At 54.5% G+C, this 19,964-nt stretch overlaps 9 protein-coding genes across 9 annotated transcripts; 3 read left to right on the top strand and 6 right to left on the bottom strand.

The window, feature by feature from the left end:
* Positions 1 to 855: 855 nt before the first annotated feature.
* On the bottom strand, positions 856 to 3,002 carry CDEST_13439 (Putative succinate--CoA synthetase, beta subunit, ATP-citrate lyase/succinyl-CoA ligase). Its single transcript, XM_062929595.1, has 6 exons — positions 2,832 to 3,002; positions 2,710 to 2,775; positions 2,575 to 2,647; positions 1,663 to 2,526; positions 1,458 to 1,579; positions 856 to 1,402 (listed from the first exon to the last, which is right to left on the bottom strand). The coding sequence occupies exons 1-6, from the start codon at positions 2,877 to 2,879 to the stop codon at positions 1,313 to 1,315; spliced, it is 1,263 nt and encodes a 420-aa protein (XP_062785646.1). The 5' UTR covers positions 2,880 to 3,002; the 3' UTR covers positions 856 to 1,312.
* A 411-nt stretch (positions 3,003 to 3,413) lies between these two features.
* CDEST_13438 (uncharacterized protein) lies at positions 3,414 to 3,851 on the bottom strand. The gene is made up of 2 exons (XM_062929594.1): positions 3,621 to 3,851; positions 3,414 to 3,561 (listed from the first exon to the last, which is right to left on the bottom strand). The coding sequence occupies exons 1-2, from the start codon at positions 3,743 to 3,745 to the stop codon at positions 3,525 to 3,527; spliced, it is 162 nt and encodes a 53-aa protein (XP_062785645.1). The 5' UTR covers positions 3,746 to 3,851; the 3' UTR covers positions 3,414 to 3,524.
* Positions 3,852 to 3,972: 121 nt separating this feature from the next.
* Positions 3,973 to 5,508, bottom strand: CDEST_13437 (Putative short-chain dehydrogenase/reductase SDR, NAD(P)-binding domain superfamily). Its single transcript, XM_062929593.1, has 5 exons — positions 5,335 to 5,508; positions 5,032 to 5,279; positions 4,761 to 4,964; positions 4,621 to 4,703; positions 3,973 to 4,434 (listed from the first exon to the last, which is right to left on the bottom strand). Exons 1-5 carry the CDS (start codon positions 5,387 to 5,389, stop codon positions 4,251 to 4,253), a joined length of 774 nt encoding a protein of 257 aa, XP_062785644.1. The 5' UTR covers positions 5,390 to 5,508; the 3' UTR covers positions 3,973 to 4,250.
* A 1,092-nt stretch (positions 5,509 to 6,600) lies between these two features.
* Positions 6,601 to 8,472, top strand: CDEST_13436 (Putative alcohol dehydrogenase, zinc-type, GroES-like superfamily, NAD(P)-binding domain superfamily). Its single transcript, XM_062929592.1, has 3 exons — positions 6,601 to 7,038; positions 7,109 to 8,088; positions 8,149 to 8,472. The coding sequence occupies exons 1-3, from the start codon at positions 6,762 to 6,764 to the stop codon at positions 8,176 to 8,178; spliced, it is 1,287 nt and encodes a 428-aa protein (XP_062785643.1). The 5' UTR covers positions 6,601 to 6,761; the 3' UTR covers positions 8,179 to 8,472.
* A 517-nt stretch (positions 8,473 to 8,989) lies between these two features.
* On the bottom strand, positions 8,990 to 10,470 carry CDEST_13435 (Putative PLC-like phosphodiesterase, TIM beta/alpha-barrel domain superfamily; the record flags this gene model as incomplete). Its single annotated transcript, XM_062929591.1, has 3 exons — positions 8,990 to 9,971; positions 10,040 to 10,108; positions 10,172 to 10,470. The coding sequence occupies 3 exons, from the start codon at positions 10,468 to 10,470 to the stop codon at positions 8,990 to 8,992; spliced, it is 1,350 nt and encodes a 449-aa protein (XP_062785642.1).
* Positions 10,471 to 10,903: 433 nt separating this feature from the next.
* CDEST_13434 (Putative membrane attack complex component/perforin (MACPF) domain-containing protein) lies at positions 10,904 to 14,538 on the top strand (the record flags this gene model as incomplete). The annotated part of the gene is made up of 14 exons (XM_062929590.1): positions 10,904 to 11,532; positions 11,594 to 11,684; positions 11,748 to 11,888; positions 11,940 to 12,046; positions 12,116 to 12,231; positions 12,287 to 12,606; positions 12,669 to 12,795; positions 12,854 to 12,987; positions 13,051 to 13,184; positions 13,238 to 13,292; positions 13,356 to 13,612; positions 13,679 to 13,766; positions 13,842 to 14,355; positions 14,426 to 14,538. The coding sequence occupies 14 exons, from the start codon at positions 10,904 to 10,906 to the stop codon at positions 14,536 to 14,538; spliced, it is 2,826 nt and encodes a 941-aa protein (XP_062785641.1).
* Positions 14,539 to 14,799: 261 nt separating this feature from the next.
* Positions 14,800 to 15,419, bottom strand: CDEST_13433 (uncharacterized protein; the record flags this gene model as incomplete). Its single annotated transcript, XM_062929589.1, has 2 exons — positions 14,800 to 14,911; positions 14,998 to 15,419. The coding sequence occupies 2 exons, from the start codon at positions 15,417 to 15,419 to the stop codon at positions 14,800 to 14,802; spliced, it is 534 nt and encodes a 177-aa protein (XP_062785640.1).
* A 1,969-nt stretch (positions 15,420 to 17,388) lies between these two features.
* Positions 17,389 to 18,004, top strand: CDEST_13432 (Putative ubiquitin 3 binding protein But2; the record flags this gene model as incomplete). The annotated part of the gene is made up of 1 exon (XM_062929588.1): positions 17,389 to 18,004. One exon carries the CDS (start codon positions 17,389 to 17,391, stop codon positions 17,977 to 17,979), a length of 591 nt encoding a protein of 196 aa, XP_062785639.1. The 3' UTR covers positions 17,980 to 18,004.
* A 1-nt stretch (position 18,005) lies between these two features.
* On the bottom strand, positions 18,006 to 19,838 carry CDEST_13431 (Putative Zinc finger, MYND-type). The gene is made up of 2 exons (XM_062929587.1): positions 18,765 to 19,838; positions 18,006 to 18,639 (listed from the first exon to the last, which is right to left on the bottom strand). The coding sequence occupies exons 1-2, from the start codon at positions 19,476 to 19,478 to the stop codon at positions 18,559 to 18,561; spliced, it is 795 nt and encodes a 264-aa protein (XP_062785638.1). The 5' UTR covers positions 19,479 to 19,838; the 3' UTR covers positions 18,006 to 18,558.
* Positions 19,839 to 19,964: the final 126 nt, after the last annotated feature.

Here is a 19,964-nt window from a genome sequence, read left to right as displayed (position 1 = left end):
GGGAAACCATCCAGAACGGGCTCGTCGTCCGTGAGGGCAGGGCAACCTAAATCCGACGTCTCGCTCGAAAGCGGCAGGGCCAGCATTAGCCTCGGACAGACTTTTCCCAACGCCGCATGCCTATCTGTCCATCTGCTAATCCGTGGAACCCTTTTCGGCCTCCCGCGCGGCATGGCGCCCGAGCTAGACCATGCACGCCGGGACGGGAGGCAGAGGCCGGCCGCCCCGCCCCAGCCGGCGGTGGGCGTTGCTGTCCACGGAGTTGGAGTGTGGTGGGTGGCAGCCGCTTCATCTTGCAGCATACGTGTGTGTGTGTGTGTGTGTGTGTGTGTATGCGTTTGTGCCACCTCGCGTCGACCAAGGCCTCCCGGCTTACCCGGCGGTCTTAGTCCCTCGTGGTGGCTGGTCTGTCTGTCAGCGGCCAGAAGCCATCTGTGAGAAGGAATATCCTTCGCCTTCGTGCCGAACCGAAAGGGACGAGATACGGGATTGGCAAACAAAAGGCCTCGTACGGAGTGCAGACTCGTCATGGTGGACTGGTCATTGGTGCTGAGTCCGATCAGTTTTCGTTTCAGGAGTTTGTTTTTCGATCAAGATCTATAGCTGAGTCGTGTGCCATGCAAAACTCAATCTATTCACACCAAACAATGCTCGTCGAAAGAATAGCACATCAAAGTTAAGCGGAGTCGTTATCGCCATCCCCGCGGTCATAGCCGAATCGCTATGAATGAAAGTGGACAAGTTGAGTTGAGTGTACATGCGGCTCGAGACAACGGTAGTTGGAAGACCACAAGTCCAGGACACAGCACATGGCCCAATGGGATGATAACACTCGGCGCCTCGTGGAGCTAGTATCTTGCCTCCCCGAAGTTGCACAGGATGTGTCTCTCATGAAACTATAGTTCGATGCAGGGGCGGCAGCAGGCTTGTGTCTCTTCTAGGAATGATACAGTATCACTAGCCACATCCAGGTGGATAGGCTAGCCTGATGATGGAACAGAAGAGAGTACCTTTGTGAGAACATCAGCCTATTAGAGGACTCAACATGAGAGGCTAGAGCTCCCTTCGACAGAGAGTGACTGAAGAAACGAAAGGGAACCAGCCTATCGCCAATGAATCCAGGGCAAACACTCGCCACCATCAACTTCCCACTACTCTCCACAACCAAGGTGGACTGATGAACTCAGAACCAGCTTGAGGCCCAGGAGTGCTGAGAACAGAGCAATCTCCACATGACGTATCCAGCTCTGGACTCTCGACTGCTGACTTCCTCAACAACTCTCTGCGGAGCTCCGTCTTGCAAAAGTTGTCGTTACTGGCGCCATTTGGCCAGTTCCACCGCCCTCTCCGCCGCTTTTCCAAAGTCGGCTTCCGTATGCAGCCCGAGGTTGGCCTTTTCCAGCTGCGTGACCCTGTTAGCAAATCGTTGACTGGAAGACACCCGGAAAAAGACATACAATTCTCAGTCCCAGTTCGGAATTGGTGCCTTGGAGCCGGACCACCATGGGCACCCTCAGCGGGCCCAGCTGCTTCGCTGCCCCGAGGATGGACTCCGCTATCATGTCGCCTCTGGTGATCCCTGTGAGACGCCGTATCAGTGACCCGGAAGACATCCGCCCACTCCCCCCCCTTGTCCGTCAGAAATGCATCAGCCGGACTCACCGCCGTATATGTTGACAAGGATCGCCTTTACCCTCTCGTCCCGCAGGATGATCTCAAACGCCTTCACCATGGTCTCCGTCGTCGCCTGCCCGCCCGCGTCGAGGAAGTTTGCGTTGGCGCCCCCGTGGAGCGCGATGGCGTCGTTGGTCGCCATCGCGAGCCCGGCGCCGTTCACCACGTTGCCGATGTCGCCGTCCATCCGGACGTACACCAGCCCGTACTTCTCCGCTTCCACCTCGTCGGGCACCTCGTGCTCCGTATCGCGCATCGAAAAGATGTCCTTCTGCCGCTTGCCAGCAGCGTCGTCGAACATGAGCCTGGCGTCCCGACAGGTGAGCGTCCCGTCGAACGACTTTGCGAGTGAGTTGATTTCGACCAGGGTGGCGTCTTTGGTTGTGAAGAACTCGTACAGCCGACGCAGTAGGTTGTGTAGATTCTTAGCCTCCTCTTCAGATGCCCCGAGGCATCGCGAGACACTCTGAATGACCTCTGATGTGATTCCTTCGGTGTAGCCAAGCTTGAAAGTGTTCAGATGCTTCGAGTGTTGCTTCACCGTGGTATCGATGTCGAACCCCCCTCGCTTCGAAGCAATGATCGATGGGCAGTAGTTTTCGCGATCAAACGTGATGGCCAGATACCATTTAGCTTCGTGCTCGATCAACTCCGTGACGAAGAACTTGTTGTCTGTGTTATCGCGTCTAGATCTTCTACCTGCCTTCAATTGGTGCCCAAGTAGGTTTTTGGCGATGTCTCCGGCTGTGTTGACAGCATCGATTCTTCCAATACTGCCTTCAGAGCCCTCTTTGTCGGTAGTTGAACATCTGCTGCTCTTCAAAGTCTGAGGCTTGGTAATGCGGCTTCCGTCTAATGATGTTATTAGCGACTCTGGGTCTTGCATCAAATTGCACATACCGAATTCTTCTGTAATTGTTCTAGTTTTAGTCAATGCTTGGGCGACTTTTCCCCTGGACACCGGGATTCCAAACTTGAGGTCGCCGTGTTAGGTATCCATAGTGCATAATGATAGTCATAGGTTCTTTGATTTACCTCTTTCAGAATCTCGTGCGCTTGGTGACCACCTAAGGTAAGTCGTCTTATCTGCTGGCGAGATGGCTGAGACACTGGTCAGCGATGAGTTGGGGTTCAGTATAATACTGGTGCGTGCATGCCTGTTGTCTAACCCTCCAAACCCTTGACAAGATGCTCCGAGACGCCATAGCGAATGACAGAAGTGACTTGACATGAACTCGAAGACAATGATGGAATAGCAGAGCATTGGCTAGCAGAAAGAAGGCAGTCTCAAAAGCGACAGGTTAGTTGTCGAAGACGTAGCTGATGGCACAATGGCTAGATACGTCATCGTGGCATATCGCGGCAGCTTGGGCGGCTTTGTTGGGGTCGACATAGCCGAAGCCCGGGCGCGGGGAAGATAGACATTCGGTTATATCACCGGCTATATCGCTTGTTACTAAGAAAGCTTGCATACATGATTCATTAGAGTAAATTAGTCAGAGTAGGCCGCACAGATTAGTTTAGGCTTCATCACTTCACAAGCACTGTCTAAGATAGGCAGAGTGGGCAGGGGAATAAGCATAAAATGACCGGGCTGATGAGTGCCAGTATTGACTTGGATGGGGGGTCACTCTCTCCTGTCTGCGAACATCAGTCGTAAGCTCTGATGTTCCGACTTTTCACCTGACATCATTCGAATCTTCAACGATACGACGTAAATCGAAAAGTGATATTATCCTGATAGAAACAACGTAACTCCGCAGTCTATGCCTAAGAAAATAGCCAAAGGTCGAACGTTACTCCGTTGTTGTCACGTTTCCGATGTCAACGGCTCCGGCAACGGTTAAGCTCTAGTAGGGAATGCACTCGCAGAAATTACCCGGGAGGCTTGTCATATGAGCGTTAGCGCGTGTGCTAGAAAACGAAATTTACCTATTAATACTCACTGGCACAGGTTGTCTTTGCCCAACCCGCAATTCTGAGGGCAATCCGCTGTGGATTGACAAGCATATGCTTCTTGTGTGAAGACGACGAGTGCGGTCAAGGCGATGGAGATGAAGTCTAGGCGCATTTTGGGCAGGGTTTGTGTGGGTTTTAAAATGTTGGAATCAACGAAAGAATAGGTTAGGTACCTCGATTTTCTCAGTATCAGTATAGTTTGAAGGAAGCTCTTTGCGTTTCCTACGTTCAGCTGGATAGGGATAGTCGTCGAGATTTATAAGATTCTTACTGCCCAGAAATGCGGGTCTTTTGTGTATCCATTCAGGTCCCAGGATGGCCTACTGGTCGGTCCGTAACAACTCGACACGAGTCATATTTTGTCTCGACATTAGATAGTTAATCAATCTGACTCGATTCAAGCAGCCTTCCTCGTCGGTGCGGACTTATAACCTGACGGCGATTGGGAAGGATCCGGCACCAGGACAATGACAATGACAACTCCTCCGACTACTAACAGAATATGATGTATATATCCTCCCGGAAGCCTACCTGAATCCAACCGAATCAGACATCTGGAGTCTGAGCGACTTAACGCTTCATAGGAGGACTTTGAGGGTTTAAACCTTTTCAGTCTCTCAGATGGCTCTGCCACCATCGACTTCCAGATTGATGCCGGTGATGAACTTGCTTTCATCAGAGGCCAGGAACAGGCAAGCATCCGCAACGTCTGCTGCCTCGCAAAGTCGCCCGAGAGGGACGTTGTCGATGAACTTCGACCTGTTCTCGGGGGTATCGGCCTGGCCGGCAAATGACTCGAACCTGATATCGATGTTGTGTCAGAGGGCTCGGTTTCGCAAAAAAAGAAACACGATAATGACTTTCAGTCCCGTTCCGCTCAGTAGAGGGCTCGGTTTCGCAAAAAAAGAAACACGATAATGACTTTCAGTCCCGTTCCGCTCAGTAGAGGGCTCGGTTTCGCAAAAAAGAGACACGACATTGACTTACAGTCCCGTTCCGCTCAGTAGAGGGCACACCGAGTTCACACGAATCTGGTGGGCACCATACTCGGCCGCGAGTCCCTTCGTTGCCTGTGGCGGGCTATCAGATGAATGCAACCACGGTCATTCCACTTGGTGACAGCGTACCGTGCACACCGCCCCCTTGGAGGCATTGTACCACACGAGGCCTGGTCTAGGGCGCACCGCCCCAATCGACGCAATGTTTAGCATGACACCGCCCTCACCCTGCTTGATAACCCGGGGCATGAACGCCGCAGTCCCGAGGAAGATGCCCTTGACATTGACGTTGAAGACCCTGTCGAACTCGGTCTCGGTCACCTCCAGGGTGGGCTTCGAACACGGTTAGCGCCTCTCGTTCCCCATTTCATACGCGAGTGGTGTGATCAGCGGCCCGAACCTTGTTCCTGTACGTGGTGCCGGCGTTGTTGATGAGGCAATCGATCCGCCCATATCGCGACTGCGCCGCGTCCATCAGCTTCTCCCAGTCCTCTGCGCTCGTCGCGTCCGCCCTGAAGAAGGAGATCGAGTCCGGAACGTCTCGGGCGACTCTTTGTCCGTCGTCCTCGTTGATGTCGGTGATCAGGACTTTGGCACCCTCCTGGGCGAACTTCCGGGCGATTCCTTCGCCAAAGCCATGTCCACCGCCTGGTTAACTGTTGGGGAATGCGATCCAAGCTAATTACAGCGTGGGGGCACTTACCAGTGATTATGACAACCTTACCAGCGAGCCTTGGTCCTGTCTTGGATTCACTCATTTTCTCCTAAACTTGGTTGTATGGTATCAGAGAAATGATCAGTGGTGTGTGAGATTTGCTTCACCGTAGGCTAGTTCGGATTTCAGCTTTACTGCAAAGTCCATCACGGAATAGAGCAACGCCACTTTCTTAACCCCTCATTTATATATCCGTTCAGGTTTTTCATCTCAAAGAAATGGTACGTCGACTTTGGCAGTGTTCATTGCATCATAAGGAGGCGGGGGAATGCGGGGGTCCTGGGTGAGCAGTCCGGGCAACGAATTCCGCGTGGTGTCACAGGATGCCGAAGATGCATACCTAAATGCTCGGCAACCCCTCTTCCAAGATCCATACTGCAGGTAAAGCTGCCAGATTTATGCTGCTCTCTTCTGTCGACACAATGATCTGTGAGACCGTGTCGACAAGGCGGCTTCAGACGGCTAGCAGCCGCTTGTTTTCCCTCTCGTCAGACAGCAACCGAGGATATCTTCTGTTCTGGGCGCGCACTTGAAACTAGCAATAAAATTCAAGACGAATATTGCAGATTTTGGAACCCAGTCAGGCTCCGATTGGTTACCGGGGACTATCAGGGTCATTCTTGATTACCATAAGCCAGCTCTTTTTAGAATATTATATAAATATTGAGCCTGCCGGCTTCACCAAGGGAAAGAAAACGGATCTGATGTTTCTAGTGAGCCAGATGCCCAGATAAGCGACGCAATGTGCTTCGCATAACGTAAACTCAACGTGGAAAATCAGTTCCAAGTCCATTTCTCGGGATTAATATGAGTTTCTTTTCAAGGCCATTGAACACCAACCTCGAAACACACCAGCAGGCAACCGAGAGACAATGGCTCTTGAAGAACACAACGGAATGAGACTATGATTCGCACTCATGATATGGAAGATACTTGACACATTGTGGAGGTTCTGGAGCTTTGGTCCTGGATGCAGTCATGAGTAGGGTACTGTCGATGGTTACAGGTGCTTGACTTTATCAAGGACTTGTTTATTCCTCCTTCAAACCTGTCCTCGACATTGATTTTTGTCTACTAAGAATAGGCCTTGTTCATCCCAGCGTACCCCGCACTTTGCTGAAGTCTAATGGAGAATTGGCGAGTCTGGAAGTCCCGGTGATGACGCCCGTCATAGCAAGATACCCCATCGAGACTGCCTGAGTGCGGGGTGCCAGACAAGCTCCGTATCAGAAGTCCTTGGAAAATAGATGACCCATCTGGAGTTCCGTTGCGGAACTATTGATTCCGCAGTGCTGTTCTTTTCCGAGTCTTTCCTGGATGGATATTAGGTCGTCAGCGTCTTGGTGCTTAAAGGCCTGCATCTCGTCTTTCTTCAACACTGAGCGACTACCGCGGATCAACCAAGAAAGGAAAAAATGGCAACCATCCCAGCTGTTTCCCTAGGTATCAACCCTGGCACCAGGGCGGCATTTTCACATAGTCCCAAGTCAGCAGCCGGGCATGTGGATCACGTTGAGGACATCGCTGCTGCGGGTCAAGACACGGAGCCGAAAAGCCGCCTCGGGCTCAGGAATGTCGAAACCGAAGCATACGTGGTGGAGCACGTCAAGGCCGGATTCAAACTGGTCCCGATCGTCCTCGATGAGGTCCGACCAGATGAGGTGCTGGTTGAGATGAAGTACAGCGGAGTCTGTAGGTGAACACTGGCAGTTTTCCCTCCTTTGATGATTTGCTTCCGGACAAACTCACAGTTCAACCTCAGGTCATACGGATATCGTGATGCAGCAAGGCGGCCTCCCGTTTGTCGACTTCCCCGCCATTTTCGGCCACGAGGGCGCCGGCATCGTCCGCGACATTGGTCGAGACGTCAAGATCAAGGACCTCCAGGTCGGCGACGCCGTCCTCCTGTCTTTCAACAGTTGTGGGACGTGCAAGACCTGCGAGAGTGGGCACTGCGCGTGGTGTCCGGACTCGACAACGATCAACGTCAACTCGGTGCGCACCGGCGACCGCAGCACCCCAGCCCGCCTCGCCTCCGACGGTCGCGCCGTCCGGAGCCAGTTCTTCGGCCAGTCGTCCTTTAGCAGGATGTCCGTCGTCAACGAGAAGTCGGTCGTTCGGTGTCCCCCTTCGGCCGTCGAGCACATGGGCGTCTACGCCCCGCTCGGGTGCGGACTCCAGACCGGAGCCGGAACCGTTCTGAACGTCGTCAAGCCGGGAAAGGAGGATTCCATCGTCATTTTCGGACTCGGCAGCGTGGGTCTGGCGGCGCTGATGGCGGCCCGCTCCCTCGAAACCGGCCAGATCGTGGCCGTCGACATCGTCCCAGAACGTCTAGAACTCGCGAGGGAACTGGGAGCGACGCATACCATCGACTCCAGAAACAGTCTCAACGTGGTTAAGGATATCAGAGATGTTACCGGAGGAGGCCCGACGTTTGCCTTGGACTGCACTGGCGTCCTCAGAGTTATCGAAGACATGATTGCGTGCGTTGGCCCGATGGGCACCGCCGTTCAGGTCGGCGTCCCGCCGCCTGGTGTTGAGATCAAACTAGACCCGCAAGAATTCTTGTTAGCCAACAAGAAATATATCGGCGTGATCGAAGGGGACGCGAACCCTTCCGATTTCATCCCGAGGCTCATTGCCATGCACCAAAACGGCAAATTTCCCATTGACAGGCTGGCCAAGTTCTATCCAGCCGCAGAACTGAACCAAGCCATGCGAGACATGGCTTCGGGCAAGGTAAGTGCGGTGATTTCGGCCTCGACCGTGATCATTGCTGAGACTGACTTGACTGAAAAGGTTATCAAGCCCGTTATTCAATGGAGCTAGGCTGCCCCTCACCTCTTGGTTGATGAGAGCAGCATAGTCACTTGGGGGCTGTAAACTAAAGGGTCTCAAAATGGTGGCTGAAATCCACGGGTTTTGACAGTGCTAAATCATCCGTATGTAAGTATTCTGGTGTGCGGTTGGTTCCGCAATTGATTTTGTCTTTTTCGGTGCATCTCACTCGATTCTGGTGATCTTGGTCTCAACATGTACAAAATGAGGCTGCGTCACTGGTACTGTCTTCGTTCAATACCTCAGCATCCCTTCGCAACGGAAAGATGAGAATGTAAATCCCCTTCAGCTCGAGCAAGCAAACCGGGAAGTACTGGTCTTGTCGTGTCTCAGTCGACCTTTCAGCCCATCCGCCGCCAGCATCAAGTCTAGAAGGAATGCGTTTCAGCTCAGCCCGCGAACCATGGTCATGGGGACTTCTGCAAACGTATAGAAGTCAGATAGTTCAAAAGCTACCTAGAACACCGTTGGAACCCCCTCCATGTGCAAGCTACTTCAGGGAGCGAGTGGCGTTGCTGGGCAGTAGACACCACGGTTTTGGCCGTAGGCTCGGGCCGGTCTTGTGGTAGTTACCGATATTCCTCGAACACGTAAGTAGACATGCAAACCCACGAATTCAAAGGGGAAAATGAAAGAAAAACAAGTCGACTTGGCTTCTCTGCCTGGTTCTCAGGTACGTGCTTGGAACAACAATCTGGTCTCCTTCAGGTTGTCTAATCATGATTGAAGCTATCGTGTGATGAATTATGATTAATGTTATCCCCAGACTGGAGCTTGCTAACATCCCCCGACGAGTTGTCCTTCACGCAGTTTTGGAAGCGACCGGCGGTGGTCTGTTGACCCCCTCGTCGTCCGACCCCCAGATATTCAGCTTCGCGATCGCCATGTTTGTCTTCTCATCCATGTCGTCGCCGTAGATCCATAACCGCTGCAGCTGCCTCGGACACTGGTTGATGTGCTCCTCCGCCTTCTTCTGGAGGATGGGCGCCGTGTGCAAGGGGGGAATCCAGGTGGTGTCGCACCCGGGGTCGTGGTTGAGCGAGGCCGCCAGGACTATCGACTTGAGCGAGTCGTGGCTGCGGAAGTCCTCCACGATCTCACTCCACCTCTGCTCGGCGAGCTCGGCGGCCTTGGTGGACGACGGGGAGCCGTTGACCGAGTCCCACGCCGGCAGCCGGCAGTCCAGGGCCCACCGGTTCGCACCCGAGTCCAGGCCCCACCCGCGGAAGATGACGGCCTGGCCGCGCACGTCGCCGAGACGGGGCCACTCCGTGCCGGTATACAGGTCTTTGTCTCTCTGCATTTCTCTGCTGACGTCCTTGTTGAAGTGCTCCGGCACGTCGTCGGCCTTGACCGAGTACCCTTCGGACCAGGGCTTGGCGGCGTCGTACGCGGCGGTTGCCGATGAGAAGCTGAGCATCACCATGACCGTCTCCGAGTCGTTGTCGGTCAGAAACGTCTTGACTTGGTCCAGTGCGTCGTCCAGCTGCTTTTCTATAGTTAGCGGCCCATGTCGGAGGGTGCGCAAGCCGTCGCAGCGGAGGTCGAGAAGCCGCACGCCGCTTTTCAGCTGGTTGAGGATGCTGCTCTTGTGGTACTTGTGCATTTCGAGTATTCTTGACTTCAGCCTCCTGTCTTCGATCTGCGGCTCAACGTCTAGATCCCCTGCGTCGTTGATCCAAACGGACGTCGCACTGCTGCAGCGAGTTCCGGGCAGGGTCAGGTCCTTCAGGCTCAAGTCATCGTCCAAGTATTTCATCCAGCAGGACGCAGAGAACTCGGGCCTGCAAAAAGCAAAGTCAGGGATCCTGAAGCAATACTCCAGTTGGTTAGGCTGTCGGAATTTTCTCACTTGGGCCTCATGATACACTGCTTCTTCTCAAAGTCGAATTCAGCCGTGGAAGCCACGTACGTAGAGTAGCTGTCCATGGTCAGCAAAGAACTGATCGTTCAAGATCACAACCCGAATAGTATGCCTACTTACTTATTTGACCTCATCTTCTTGTGATCATACTCATAGGTTCCCTCGATTATGAAGTAACACTCGAAGTGACGGGTGCCGTTCCTGAAGGTCGGCAAGGTACGGCTGGTGGGAATTTCCTCGCTCGTCCGTCCAACCCATCGGGTGCCGGGCAGAAAGTTGAAGCACGATCCCGCATCGGAGTACCATAGTACGATGTGGTACTGGGGATATTTGGCCTGCAAGGCCTCGAGCCTCGCCTGCACAGGATTCTTCGAAGGGCTTCCCACGGCCATGGTCGGAAAGCTGTCGAGGATCAACATGGTTGCCACGCCAGGGGAACGCCGAATAAACCGAGTTCCAAGACAGGGTTATATAGATAGCCGCTAGCTCCCGCGTGCCGCTTCGAATCTCGACGTTGCACGGAACTAGTTAAGCAGGCCGACATGAGACACGCTGCATTCGTGCAGCTGAAGTGAGTCGGCCAAGACGTCGGGCCATATTACTTCCCACGGCTGAACAGACATGGTAAGATAACCTATCATTGAGGTCCCTTTCGTTCGCTTTCAGCATGATTCAAATCATTTTACCTGAGTTCATGCCCCGGGCCGGAAAAGGATGTCCGTCCAAGCCAAAGGCTGGAGGTTTCGGTACATAATCAATGCCATGCCTCTTCCACGTGCGACCTTTTTTTTTTTCTAATCGCGTCTAAACGATTCTCCATCTCACATTTCCCTATTCTCATACTCTTTCAAGATGGCAGGTTTACCACTCAGCCCTCCGCCGTCTGGAGGTGACAAGACGTTCAACGATGTGACAAGAACCTTGCTCGACAGAAACACCATTGTCACGTTTCAGCGAATCGGCAAACCGATCCCGGCATCCGACAGCAATATAATGTCAGGCCCATCCGTTGCCCAAGAAGCAGGCACCATTGGATTTTCCGTCCTGCTGCAGAAGTGTGGCATTAGCGATGATACCGGAATGAAGGATGTCTCCATGGCTAAGATCAAGGACGGCATGAGACGAATCGGTCTCGCAAAGGAGTTTGACATATGGAGCTCGCCCACTTCCAAGCTTCTAGACTATGACCTCTCGTTTCTGGACTATCTGGACCAGGTGTCACGCCTCTCCAAAGCGCCGGAGCTGTCCATGCAGGTCTACTACGGTCTGAGGAAAGACCACGACCAGCAGACGGTCCAGGAAATATATCAGTCTGGGAACTTTGTCATCAAGCTAATTCAGATCAAAGACGGGAAGACTCAGGGAGTTGGGTCCATCCGGGTCATGGAGGCGCATCCCGAGGAAGCTAATTGTGACAGACTGGACCCGGAAAGACTTCAGTCTCAAACTCTTGGAGATTTCCGAAAGAGAATCCCAACCATGTGAGCTTCGCGGTCTGCCGCGTGTACCACCGACACAACCTCTTCTGATGCAATTTTCAAGGTCGCAACTCATTTCAAAACATCAATTCTGTCTTCTTGACGAGACGCCTGTTGCAGACGCTACGTTGTTCAAGGACTACGTAGACCTTCTCGTCAGTCCATTATGATCCGACCGCCATAGCTCTATATAGAACATCGCTGACTCTTTGTCACAGGATGAGACATATCCTTACGAAAGCAATGTGCCGGCCATCAGCCTCAGGTTCAAACAGATGGTCTCCCCTTTTACGGATGGAGACAAGGCAAAGGCAGCGCTGGCCGCCTTGGGCATTAACCAACCAGTTCAGAAGAATGAGGTATTTGGGTCAACAAGTGAGGCGTCGGTCCATCGCTTACTGGCGTCATAGACCCCAGCCAGTTTTTCAAGCTTGGCTTCAGGCGCCTACTCTGACAAGCCCCAAGCATCGCTTGTTGCTCAGGAAATGTTGAAGATTGAGATGTCCCAGAACGCCAGGTAGTTGAGCTTCTCCTCTTTATTAGCTTCTTGACCGGCCACATCGCGACTAATGGGGTGTCGATATAGTTGTCCATCGGCGTTAGACGAGCTGCAATGGAGTCTCGTGATGAGAAACTGTCAAGTCATGCATGGCTGGTACACGGACACGACAAACAACCAGTACAAGATGGCGCCGAAGCCAGGTGCGTCGCACAACATTCCCCCGCCTTGCTATCATGATTTTGACAAGAAATCCAGCGTTTTCCCTGCGTCCAGGTCTGAACCTGGAGTACGCGCCTAGCCGAGGAAACGGTAGCGTCTCCGGGACCCCCGTCGCCGACGCCATCCCCAACTACGGCGTCACGGACGGGTCCAAGATCGACGTGGTGATCGCCGAGAGCGACATGCGCAACTCGCTTGTGCGCAACAATTTTGAGAAGTCGTCGATGGACAGCAAGATTGCGATGGGCTACTCAGGACTGGGGCTCTCCATAGGCACTGGGACGAGCTCCGACGCCCAGAACAGCCAGTCCTCCGAACGGAACAGGTCCACGAAGAGGATGATTGGCAAATACATGGTGAGTATCCCAGTACATCCCGAGACTCTGAGACTCTGTGAGGATTGCTCATGGGTTTCCAGTTGCCGCGAGTCACGCTTTTCCTCAACGCCGACGACCTTGTTCCGACTCGAGAGTTTGCGGAAAACATAGAGCATATCAGGAATACCAAGGACGTCGCGGAAATCCGGAAGTTTCACAGAAAGTTTGGTAGGCCGTTCTTCCAACCACTCCGCCGTCTGAGATGAACCGCGCCTTACCCTCGCAGGACAATTTTTCTGCCATGAAGTCACTCTTGGAGGCATGTTGGTGTCGACAAAGACACTGACTGACGATGAAATGGTCGAGCAAGACAAGAACCGAGACATGTTCAAGCACGCGATCGGATTGACGGTCTCTTCGGTGAGCTCCTTGTACCAGATATTTCCCAGAGTGTCTTTGAAAAACTGATGTCTTGCGCCGCAGCCCGTGGAGATTGGGGGAGACTCGAAGAGCGAAACCACCAGAGGCAGTGACCAAGACTTGAGCCGCAGCTACAAAGCAAACAGTAACGATGTGGTTTTCGAGGCCGTTGGCGGCAACACCATCTTGGCTTCGAAGTAAGTGAAATCCAGATCTTGCCATGTCCTGACGGCTTCCAACGTTATCATAGCCCGGGCCAGTGGTGTCCTACTGTCGGTAACCACGTCAACTGGAGAGTCATCGAGGTGGGAGCATCTACAACTCTTTCGAAAGAGACAAGGTCTTGCAAAACGTCTAACACCTCACAGCGGGCCGAGTCGAGGCTGATCATCGACTCTCTGGTCGATATCGGGGACCCTCGGTTCACGAACGCTGCCGACGCCTTTTCGGGCGCGACGCCCGGCCCGGCCACAAAGGGCATCAGCATCCCCAAGTTGAACAAGATACTCGCCCAGCTCCGTTTCAAGACGAAGATAACCAGCGAGAAGACGCACTACCTGTATCACGATATCCATAACCCCATTGTCGCGCAAACAAAAAGTGAACGGAGGGTTTCGCCCCCAAAGTAAGACTGCCGGCTCTTGACCTCGACCTCCAGCAGGGCCACTTCTGACATCGCGTGCTCTCGCAGGTTCCAGGGCCCGCGAGCCGCACCCTACCACAGCAGTTGGGAGAGCAAGGACGGCATTTGGGTTATCACTCCGACCTTTGATACCAAGGTAAGCAGTTGACTGGGCTCGGTGGGCCTCGACATGGACGAGACTACATTCTAACACTGGACTGCAATATGAAAGTACGGCCTTAGTCGACAATCGCAGCTGGTGGATGGCTCCACCGTGACCATCAGTTCCGCGCGCAGTCCTCAATCTCCCTGGTTTCTGTCCGTTCTACGCACAAACGCGGGGCTCTTCATGCCCTGCATGACCACGTCGGAGCAGTTCGTGTGGCGGGTCCGCGAGGTCCTGCGGCCCTCGTCCTCCAAGACCACCGTCGGCGAGAGGCCCTCCCTCCAGCCGCTCAAGCACGACGCCTGGCTGTGCCTGACGTTCGATTACGACGACAACCCACGCGGCTTCCGCGACTTCAAGGACGACGACCGCGGCTCCCGCAACGTGGAGTTCCCGGACAGCGAGAGCAGGCGGCTCGTCCTCGTCGAGGCGCCCAACAAGTCGGACTCCTGGGAGGACCGCAGCGTGCTCTTCCTGTCCAACGGGGACGACCTGAAGCCCGACTCGTCGCCGCGGGTCATGACGTTGGACGACGTGGAGATCTCGGTCAGGATTGCGCAGTTCAGGATCGACGTTCGCGGTAAGCTGAGTCGGTGGTTTTTCCCCCTTGCAATGATACGGAAGCTTACCTGACGTGTTCATGGTTGTAGATGGGATGGACGATGATTATGATATCTTGGAGATGGTTGGAGACGACATCGAGGCGCAATACGAGGCGCAGCAGAAGAAGATGAGGTCGAAAGGCCAGGGGGTCTTGGACTGATGGCTGGGGAGTTCTTCCCAAAGGCACAGGAGCGGTGGTTACGAAAAGCAGTTCATCTGAACTGAGTTGTTATTGACAATGACCATCGTTATTCCCCAGGTAAACTAACTCTAAAATAGTACAAAAACATGAATTCCTTAGGCAACGATGCCAAAACCCTGAACGAAACGTCACTCAATACCAGTTCGAACCCGCAGGGTGAGCAACCAGACTGATCTCTGACAGCCTCCCAATCACAGAACACCTTGCTCGGAAGCCTGTTTACTTCAGGCAGTAAAAACATCCCACGCCGTCGCCAAAGTCCTCCTTGTTGAAGTTGTTTCCAGGGTAACTCATATCCTGGGTCTTGTATCTGGCATTGCAATCAGGGCCGCTGAGGGGAGAACACACACACACACGCGCATCGTTAGCAAACACGAAGCCCGGCGACCAGGTAAGTGATATAATCATGTCGCTTACAAGAAGAACTTGCACTCGGCGTCTTCGCTGGTCCGGATGGACTTGATCCTGGAACGCCACTGCGAGCGGAGGTACATATGATGGCCGCTGTCGAAACAGGCCCAGTGGCACACGCCTCCCCAGTTCTCCTCGGTGCAAAGGTAGATGCTGACGCACTCTTTCTTGTCCCGCCTCGTCAGCGCGTCGATGCCAGCGAGCTCGTGGGCGGAGAGCGGGCCTGCGAAGGCGTTGGGCAGAGGTCCGTCGTGCCAGAAAGGCCGGGGTGGGGATACCAACTTCCGGTGCCCCGGCTTGACCTCGTTATTGATTTCGTTCAAAACGGCGGTCGGCATAGGCGTCACCATCGCCATTGTTGGGGAGGCGAAATTGACGGCCGTGGAGGGGCTGAAGAGGGTGAGTCCTGAGTGGCTGGGGATCATCATCTTGACGATCCTCGAGGGCGACGGCGCTGGGAAACCAGTGATGCTGAGAGGCTAGGGAATGAAGGTTGTGGTTTCAAACTTCAGTGGCTGATTCTCTGCTTTTAACATCCGATTTTCTGCATGTTTTGTAGTTCGTCACAATTTAGCTGGGATACTCGTCGTACGTGGTTTGGATTTCGATGATGAATGAATTAAGGAAGGCATATGGCAAGTCGTACAATCTCGAAACAGCACAAAGAATCTCAGCAGTTGAGCAGTTGTACAAGAGTGTTCCAACCCCATGAATGTTTGCTCCGCGTCTTTGCCATCCTCCCTGAGGTGTAATAGTCCGCAAGGGGGGTCGTATTGATATCCTTGTATTCGAGGTCCCAAAAAAAACGCGAGTAGATCGAAATCTTTCCTATTGCAAAGGTGGACTTGTATGACTGCGCTGCTGGTTTTTACGACATAGCAGGCTAGGTTGGTTGCTTCAACCATGGTGTAGCACAGGCAGTGTCGGGTACAGAGAGAATGGAGCAAATCATTGAACAGAGTCCTCTCAAAGTTAATCAGCAGCTCACCATTAATGATTCCGTTTATTGTGTGAACTTGTGAGTTACCGTATCCTTATTTAACGCAACGGCCTTTCCACTCCATGATCCGCGTCCATCACACGAGCCTTCCCCTTCACTTTAAAAATATTTGCGATGGATAAACTAACCACTAGCAACCATTGAACGGAATAGTGAGCACGCCATAGCCCAAGGACGGGCGATACGTGTGGCTGAGATGTGCGTTGTCAAGAGACCTCTCAGCTCGGCTTACACAGCCCACTCACAACGCCAGCCAGCGCCAGCCAAGTCAACATCGTCGACCTCGGGAAAAGAGATGCACTTTGAATTACACCGCGTCTTACGCCCTTGAAATAGAACAAACCAAAGACCCAAGATCGTCTGTCTGTCTGTCTGTCTATCTCTCTCGTCTCGCCATACAGTGAACCCTCCGACCCTCCACTATAAACACGTCCCGTATCCATGTCTCAAATAAAATCCCGGAAAGTACCATATACGGACGAATATGTGTGTGTGTGTGTGTGTGTGTGAAACTCTCTACAACTTCCTCTCAGGTCATGCTAAAGCACCGTCAAGCACAGCTATGCCGCCACAGCCCACAGTAGCTCATCAAGCCACAAAACGCAGCCCACGATGACACCCCCGACAGGTTGCAGCCCGCCTATTCCCCGCTCCCGCGCTCATTGGGCGCCCAGCTCCCGGGGAGCTTATACCTGCTGAGCCTCCACCACACGAGCTCGTCATACCCCAGAACCCGCACCAGGTGACGGCGTTCCGGAGACATATGCCGGCAGCATCGTGGATGTTGGTTCAGGTAGGCTTTCCGAGGTCACCCTCGCCATTGGCTGGGTTCGGGCACACCGTTTTCCTGCTCTACCCTCGCGTGATCTAGCTTCTGCTCGTATAGCTGGCAGATCCGAGAACGCCACCTTTCGCGGGGGAATCGGGGGGAGGAAGAGAATAGAAGGCCCGTAGGGCTGATCGGATCTGACCCGACGGCTGGACTAATTATTCGGGCTGTGTCAGTTTTACGGATGTACGCTCGGTGAGAAAAGGTTGTGCTCGTATGTCGGCGTTGCTATTTTTGAGAGATCCGTGCAAAAAAGATTGATCCGCGAGCTGCGTCGAGAACGCCTCGGGCGTTGGGATGAAAGCCACGATAGTCAGGCCATGTCACCTTGATAGCCTGCTTGAGGGTCACGATGTTCGAGACGTTGATGAAATCCTAAGCATTCGAGGCGAGTATAAATATCCATCAAAGTCGCTGCGAAAATCATTACTTCCTTCTCTCTCACACACATCTCCAGCTCATCCTCAGGTACATCTACAACTCAACTCAAACATAGAACCTTTCCAGCAAACCAACCAAAAAACATCTCAAATCAAACCTAACCCCTGAACCCCCCCTCACCATCACAATGTTCTCCAAGACTCTCCTCGCCCTCTTCGTCGCCGCGACCTCGGCCGTCGCGAGCCCCCTCCTCTCGGCCCGCCAGTCCACCCCGCCGCCGACCTCCTTCGCCCCCTCGGCCATCTTCACCTACAACACCCGCAACGGCGCCATCACCCCCTCCTCCTACGGCGGCGTCGTCTCCAAGTCCACCTCCAACGCCGGCAACGACCTCACCGCCCTCCTGACCTTCACCTACCCGCAGGCCGCCGCGGGAAAGAAGTGCCAGCTCTGGTTCTACCTCGACGCGCCCACCTCGAGCGTCTCGGGCAGCCGCAAGCTCGACGTCTACACCTCCACCAAGCCGGCCCCCGCGTCCGGGTCCACCGGCTGGGGCGCCGGCGGGCCGGGGAACCAGCGCGACGTCAACCTCGGCCGGTGGTCCGTCGCCCCTGGCGGCTGGGCGACCTGGGACGCAACCTACGGGGCGTACCTCACGGCGCCGACGGACTGCAAGGCGCCCGGCGCCGTTGAGGGGTTCGAACTCGTCGGCGTCTGGGACAACGACTACGTCTCCTGGAACGCCCAGGTCTCGGGCGCGCGCATCGCCTACTTTTAAGTCCGGTCCGATTTGCTGGTTTTTCCAAGGAGTGGTGGGTGGAATGTTCGGGGCATGCGAACGCCTCTTCGATTCTTCTTCATTCTCTTAGAAGCGTTTATTTAATATGTTATTCTTGGCGATAGGTGCGGGATATGTATGGTGTCAATCGGCGTTGGACGGCGGGGTTCGGGTTCGGGTTCTGGGTTCTGCGATCACGGTCCTTTCATACCAGAGAGCCGGTTGATTAGATGTTTCACTCCTTACGATTCGTTCTGCTTCATGAATATATCATACAGCATCTTTGGAACTGGCGCTCACATGATTACATGACCAGGGCAACTCGTGGCACTCTGGATTGGGACGTGGATTTGCCTTGCCCACCACACCTGACGGGCCGACCCAGCTCGCCTTCGATCTCGACGACAGAGATTAGGGCCATAGTCTGAAAGGTCGGACGGCAGACTTGGTTATTATTTCCGCGAATAAGCGAGACGGTGATATCGTCGTCGTCGGTGGGCACGTCCTCGCCTCGAGAGCCTGCCTTCCCCCCCCCCCCTTCTCGTGACCCCAGATATCCTAAATCTCAAGCCTCGCTCATCATAACCCCCACGCGTTCACCATGCCCCTCAGAATCTTGCAGTCGTTCTTGTGCGTCTTCCAATCCTCCTTCTGGCATTCCTACACCCGGTCACGTCAGCACATCATTCAAGCAGCAAACCCCACCCACCCGCCTGCCCCTCTTCGCTGCCCAAGAATTCAAGCAAAGAACCCATTTAAACACATATCAAAAGGAGAAGACTCACCTTGCCGCAGTACCTTGCGACGCCGCACGCAGTGCAACTCTTCAACGCGCCGCCGTCCTCCCCCTCGAGGCTCCCGCACCCGGCACACCTGCCCCTGAACCCCTTCCCCTCCTCCCCCTTCTCCCCCTCCTCCTCCTCCCCTTCCCCCCGCACCCTCGCCCCCAGCTCCCCGATCCTCTCCAGCCCGCCCGGGACGTACTTCACCCCCGTGCCCCTCCCCTCCGGCACCCGCACGAACCCCCTCTTGCCCCCCTTGGGCGCCGTCCTCACCGCCCGCGGCACGACGATCGTCCACCCCTGCCTCACCGGCCGCAGGTCGATCCCCCGGTCCTCAAATGTCACGGCGAACTCGGTCCCGGCGCGGTCCACGACCACGAGGGTCGGCTTCGTGATGGTCATGTTCTGCCGCACCTCGGCGACGAGGAACCACTCCTCCCGCGCGTCGTGCGACGATGGCTTGGGCGTGGTGACGACGGCGGTGGCGGAGGTGGCGGCGGGCGTCGTGGCCGCCGTGTCGATCAGGGACGTCGTGGCGGCAGATGCGGAAGACTGCGAGTCCGAGTACGACGGCGGGTCCGGGGGCGGCGGCGGCACGTAGGACGGGGGCTCGGAGGACGCGGCGTAGGAGGGCGGATCGGCGGCGCCGGCGTCCTCGATGGGGAGGCCGTCAAAGGCCGGGAAGATGGCCTCGTTGGCGAAGTCCGGGATCGGCATTGTCGCGTTGGTTTGGTCTCGCGATGAACAAAAGCTGTGGCAGGGGAAGGCCAATCAGAGGGAGGTTGGATCGGGGGAATGAATAAGTTCGGATAAGAACAAGGTCGTGCGGCTACTCTAACCTGACCGCTATGTGGTGAGATTTAATTGAGTCGTGGTGGGTGGGTGGGTGAGTGAGTGAGTGAGTGAGTGATTGACAATGCGGTCATTTGTGTGTGTGAGGTTGATTGTGTGAGAGAGGGATCGCCCATGAGAGTTTCCAATGTCGTGGTTGGTCAAGATGTCTTTGTGGTGGGGTGTAGGGTGCTGTGTCGCCTATGAGAGGAGAGAAAACAAACACTGTTGTTGGTTGTAGCGGTGATGATGACTGATGAGCAAGCCCGGAGGCGATGAGCGGAGAAAAGTCGGCCAGAAACAAAAGAAGACTTGGCAGGTAGGTTCTGATGAAACGCCTGTCGCCACAGGATAAGACGACAGACACAGGAT

This window comes from Colletotrichum destructivum, chromosome 9 (assembly GCF_034447905.1).
Source record: "Colletotrichum destructivum chromosome 9, complete sequence".
NCBI classification, from domain to species: domain Eukaryota; kingdom Fungi; phylum Ascomycota; class Sordariomycetes; order Glomerellales; family Glomerellaceae; genus Colletotrichum; species Colletotrichum destructivum.
The sequence above is the reverse complement of the archived record's forward strand: the minus strand, read 5'-3'. Positions and strand labels throughout refer to the sequence as shown.